This window comes from Durio zibethinus, chromosome 15 (assembly GCF_047325235.1).
Source record: "Durio zibethinus cultivar Kanyao isolate XHJ-2024 chromosome 15, ASM4732523v1, whole genome shotgun sequence".
NCBI lineage: Eukaryota > Viridiplantae > Streptophyta > Magnoliopsida > Malvales > Malvaceae > Durio > Durio zibethinus.
This window is the reverse complement of record NC_143176.1, coordinates 22,011,171-22,016,812: the sequence shown is the minus strand read 5'-3', so window position 1 is coordinate 22,016,812 and position 5,642 is coordinate 22,011,171. Positions and strand designations below refer to the sequence as shown.

The 5,642-nt window shown below is 32.5% G+C and overlaps 1 protein-coding gene and 1 pseudogene across 1 annotated transcript; both read right to left on the bottom strand.

Annotated features, from left to right (window-relative positions):
• Positions 1–621, bottom strand: LOC111302162 (18.1 kDa class I heat shock protein-like; annotated as a pseudogene).
• Positions 622–4,002: 3,381 nt separating this feature from the next.
• On the bottom strand, positions 4,003–5,393 carry LOC111302161 (uncharacterized). The gene is made up of 2 exons (XM_022898099.2): positions 4,423–5,393; positions 4,003–4,332 (listed from the first exon to the last, which is right to left on the bottom strand). Exons 1-2 carry the CDS (start codon positions 4,783–4,785, stop codon positions 4,252–4,254), a joined length of 444 nt encoding a protein of 147 aa, XP_022753834.2. The 5' UTR covers positions 4,786–5,393; the 3' UTR covers positions 4,003–4,251.
• Positions 5,394–5,642: the final 249 nt, after the last annotated feature.

The window sequence follows — 5,642 nt, the reverse complement described above, 5'->3', positions numbered from 1 at the left end:
TTAGCTAGAAATCTCAATGGACTAGACTTCAGGTTTCTTCTCCTCCTCCTTGGGAACAGTCACAGTAAGCACACCATTTTCCATGCTAGCCTTAACCTGATCCATCTTTGCATTTTCGGGCAACCTGAACCTCCTCAGGAACTTGCCACCGCTCCTCTCAACGCGATGCAACTTGTCATTCTTCTCTTCTTGCTCTTTGCTCCTCTCTCCACTTATCTGAAGGATCCTACCTTCCTCAACCTCAACTTTCACCTCTTCTTTCTTCAGACCTGGAAGGTCAGCTTTAAAGACATGTGCTTCCGGGGTCTCTTTCCAATCAACCCTTGCATTGGCAAAAGCTGACACGTGTTGAAGAGGGCACAATGGCAAGTACTGAGCTAAAGAAGCCATCAAAAGGATCCCATGCATCTAGAGAAAATGGATCAAAGACATGCTTCGTCGTTCTCCAAGGATGCTAGGAATGAATGAGTGACATGTTCGAAAACTTTGAAAGCAGATGAAATCTACTGAGTAAGAGTAATTAGTGATTTTGCTTCGATCTTTTCTTCGATGGGTCAGAAGTGGAGTGAGCAAAGCTATATATAGATATGGGAAGAGGGTTCTGGTTTCCTTTTTCTTTCCAATAATGGTACAGAGTAGAGACTGCTGGTACTTTCTCTCATTATGTATATATATCAAGGTCGATTAGTTTAAATAAATAAATGGATAGCCATGATTGAATTGGAAGATCATCTCTCATCTCTTTTCTACAAGCTTCTACCACCTTCACATATACCAGTATCTATCCTTTTCAAGTCAACCAACTTCAAAGTCTTTCAATGCCCCCCTGGCCCCTACCCATGGATAAGAAGGAAAACAAAAAACCTGACAGTTTCCCATTTTTTTTTTTACTATCATTGAAGCTTTGATTCACTTTTATCCAAGTATAAAATTTGAGCGAAAGGTAAAGAAAAGAGAATGATGAAAGGATGAAAGATGGGAGAGAAGAGAGTGAGGTGAGCTTCTTCAAAGGTTATATCTCAAGCTCCACTTCTTTTAATTTACAATAGGTGTGTTAATAGACAATCTTAACCCAAGTTGGGTTAACCAAACTATAGTTACATTATTGTGAATACTAAAATGTAAACAATGTTTTGTCGCAGCTTCTTTTTGTAACGTTCCGATTACTTTAACAGATTGATTTGTCTGTTAAAGTGATAGATGACTATTGACCGGTTGTCTGGGTGTCTGTCTTGGCTTAAGCCCGCATGGCTTATGCTTCTTGAATATTATTTAGATTGATTAATTTTTCGTTATCCGGATTGAAAGATTAAGGAGAATTAGTTTTGAATTTATTCCAAAGATTCTACCATTCTTGGTACTGGAACAGGAGATTTGATGGATGATCAATTTCTTTGATTTCTGAAAATTTTTTTGATTAGTTCCAGTGCTTCTAGATCTGTTGGGGGAAAATTTGCTCCTGAGTAAGAAAATGTCATTTGAATAAGGATTCTTCTGCCACCTGTTTGTGCTGACAATTTTGGATAGCTTGGATTGGATATTTCATTAAGCAAGGACTTTGCATAATCCATCATTGCAATTCTGGATTGAAATTGATATTTGGTAGGGGAAGATAACTCTTGAATTGTTTGGTTTAAAAATTCTGGGTTTTCAATGGAATCTTCAAGTTGTGTTCCAATTTGAGGTCCTGTCATTAATTTTTGCATTTCCCAGATTTGGTATGGTTGAATGAACCTTTCTCTTTGAAAGATTCATAAAAGATTGGTAATTTTAAAGTGAATGTAGAAAGAGTATTGATCGTTTTTTACAAAATTAATAAATTTGGATTTTATAAAGGTTGGGGATAATTTTAGTTGTAAGAAAGAGAAATTCTGTACAACTATTTAGCCAACTATACCCATTTCGATATTTTTTATATCAAAAGGTTCATGATCCATTTTGAACTTGATTTTTGGATATATTTTTCTTATTACTGGTTTTTCTAAATAGGTGGAAAAATAAAATTCAATTTTTTTTTATAATAAATTTTCTATTTCAAGAAGAATTGAATTATTGATTCGTTGAAATATATCTTTAGGTAAGATAATTGCAATTTTTTCAAATAGTAAAACTTTTTTGAGTTTTACTAATTTTGAAGAGTTCTCCTTTTGTTCAAAATATTCACAGATTTCAAGGAAATTGTTAAATTCCTTGAGACTGTATTGGTTTTCTTCAATTGCAAAAAAATTAATATCTTGCTCTTTTAGTAAATTGATTGAACAGATATTTTGAAAAACTAAAATTTCAAAATGAGCTTGATCTTTTGGCTTGTTTAGCTAGAGTTTTAGCTAATTTTATCATCCCTTTACGAAAATTGGTTTTACTTTTTGTAATATGGGCTTTTCAAATGATATTCAAAATATTATATAATTCTGGAGTTAAACAAGGATTATAAAAATTTTTTATTTTGACGGGAGAGTTTTTGGATTTGAGCAAATTCAAGTTGATAAAATATTTTTATGTTTTAAAATCCATATATTTATTTTTTTGGTTTCTTGTTGCTGATATTGTTACTTTGATAGTTGTTTAAACTAGCTTTTGAAAACCTTTAAAATTAAAGACGGATAATTTTAGATACCTAAAACATGGATCATCGAGAAGATGATTGTATAAACTCAGAAAAAAAATTTATAATCATAATTTGCATATCAAATCATCTTTAAAATCTCAACTTCAAGCTATAAGACATAGTATAAATGAATTAGTAGATTTATCTCTTCCTTTTTTAAACGTTTATTTGTAAAAATTGATAAAATAGAAGATAAAATATATAATATTAGTAAAAAAATAGAACAAAAATCACAAACAAGTGATTTAGGACCTTTGTATTATGAAAATACTATTATGACCCTTAATGATGATAAACCATCATCTTCAAATTCCTTAAACTTCTCTAAACAAGAGAAAATGGATATTCAATCATACAAAAGTTTGATTGAACATTTAAATTTCAAAATGAAAAAATCTGAAGATCCTAAATAAATGATCGAATATTTGAATATGATTGAACAACTTTATGAAACTCATAAAAAAATCTTTAAAAAAATTGATTATCATTATATGCTTAATTATGATACATCATATGAAAGTAGTGATGATGATCAAGATAACATTCTAGCTACTAATCTAGTAATAAAAGATGAAGTAACAGTATCTAACACAGATACATAAATGAGGAAAATAGAAAGAGGGGTAAGAAAAGAGAATGATGAAAGGATGAGAGATGTGTGAGAGAGAGTGAAGTGAGCTTCTTCAAAGGTTATATTTTCTCTTTTGTAAATAAAGGTATATCTACTGATCTTTGTTTAGAATCATTTGCTATTATGTCACCATTGATTTTTTCAATATGACGCTTAATCCATGGTTGAAATTTTTTGAAAAAAGTAATTTTATAAATATCATCTTTTTTGATGATTTGCATTTTTGAAATTTGTTCATCTAAAAAGGAATGTGATTCACCTATAACATCTCTAAGAGAGGTCATCTGTTATGTTTTAACCGGAGGTGTTATAGAAGATGTTTCTAAAACTTCTTGATTAGAAGTTGCATTCATCGTAAAAATATATTCTGTTTCACTCTCAAAAGTATCTGATTCAGATTTAAAAATTAATTCATAACAAATTTCTTCATTAGATAAGTCTTCTAATAACAAATTTGTTAACTCTGGTAACCTTGTTTTTAGGTTGCCACTATTAAGGAAATAGATCCAAAAATCATAGAAATTTTTGAACCCAAATCCTATGATTCAGAAATCAAACTTAGATTGATAAATCTAAGGGACCTTTCAGTTCCTACTGATTGGTTATTAGAAGAAATTACTGAAGAAAGACCTACACACCACAGAGTCAATTCTCTTGCATCAGGAAACAACCTGTATTTCAAAAATTTTGAAGCTAGTAGTTCTAACAATAATTTAGTTCTACCTTGGTCTGCATCAATTCCATCATTTTCTAACAAAGAAGATGATAGTGAAAGCATTTCTATTGAAGAATCATTCATGACTCATAGAATTGTTTTTCAGGGTTTTCAAGACAAACCAATGTCAACATTCCTATTTTCCCCAGTGATAATAATTAACAGTATATAGGAGAAGAGAAATGCCATACAAATTGCAATTCTCCACTCTATTACTATTTCTAGATACATCATAATGTAGAAAAAGAAAACAGACTATAAATACTCACATCATAAGCTGGTGGAATAACTTTCTGTTCATACTTCAATATGTTCTTCTAAGAACACCTTTGTGAGGACTGTTTGTGATTCAAATGTGGCTTTTACTATCTCCAGTCCCTAAGAGATCAACAGAAACTCAATTTTTGTCAGTTATATACAAACAGTAAACTGAAACAAAGAGAAGAAATATATACAGTGAATAAAGACCTTCTCTAAGTTAATCAGGACGGTCTTCTCCTCAAGAGCGCCAATATCTTTGATATTAAAAGTGTTGAGAATAGTAATGGTGGAGATGGTAGACATTGGTTTCAGCATCAGATTATCCATTACCATATAAGTTTTTTTAGCTTTAACATAGCCCACTTGCTTGCTTCGATTTGGTGCGACCATCAAACTTTTTTGGGGTGAAACAAAGGAACTAGTGCCTGAGAATCCAGGAGGAGACCCTTGAGCATCTACAGACGTCAAATTGATATATTCAGCTATTGGGTACTCATTTCCAAACTTTCTCTTTTTACTAGAAAAGTTATGTAACAATGGAGGCATTTCGATGTTTGATGAAGAAAACATCTTTGGCCTCAAGAGAGAGTCCTTGTCTAGGTTGGATTGGAGATAGTATGGATCAAGGTTTATTACACTTTCATAGACGCTACCAAAGGATCATGACCCAGCCAGACCATTTTCCCAAAGAAGCCCCATTATGGAACCAAATGGAATCTGTAAGAGCCCAAAGAGGAAATCAACAAAATCCTTTCCAGCCTCAGCAAAAACAACCTTCCTAGAGGTTTTGTCTACAAGAAGTTTCAGAGTAATATCCCTGTTTGTTGTAGCCATTTCAGTCACTGTATACCTGTTAACAGAATGCACTATTGTGGGGAAAAAAGGTTTTGAGTGAAAGAGAGAAACAATGCATATCCTGATGACTAAGAGAGGAAGTTTTCACATACTGCAATGTACACCGTTTCCCCATCCCTTTCACTTTTCCTACCTTTTTTTTTTTTTTATAATCTTGGAACTCCATTGCATTCCATGTCACAAGAGGAGAGGTTACTGCTGTCAATTCAGCTTGGAAAATATCTCACTAAAGAAGAAAAAGATTGGCTCTTTATTGATTTCTTCGTTATGCGGCAAAGCAATTGAATTATTGTAGCATAAAGCCTTTTCTTTTTGATATTTCTAATGACCCCTGTTCGCATTACTTGTCATTTTTAGCAAAGGTTTATTGAATTATTGTACCATAAAGTTTTGCAGACTTGACATTTCTTTGTCGTGATGCCTGAGCACCTTTAAGTTGAATTGTGTCACAAAAAAGATTGAAGCCCATCTTCATCTGCTTCTCTATATGTGGGGTTGAATATCATGATACTACAATTAACAAAAGTAAGGCTCATGCCACCGTCTGATGTCTAGCTTTGCAGCGATAAAAG

Coding starts and splice junctions, on each gene's coding strand:
- LOC111302161 (XM_022898099.2), bottom strand. CDS start 4,785: ATGTTTTCTTCATCAAACATCGAAATGCCTCCATTGTTACATAACTTT. Junction 4,333..4,422: donor TCCTGATTAACTTAGAGAAG/GTCTTTATTCAC, acceptor TTGATCTCTTAG/GGACTGGAGATAGTAAAAGC.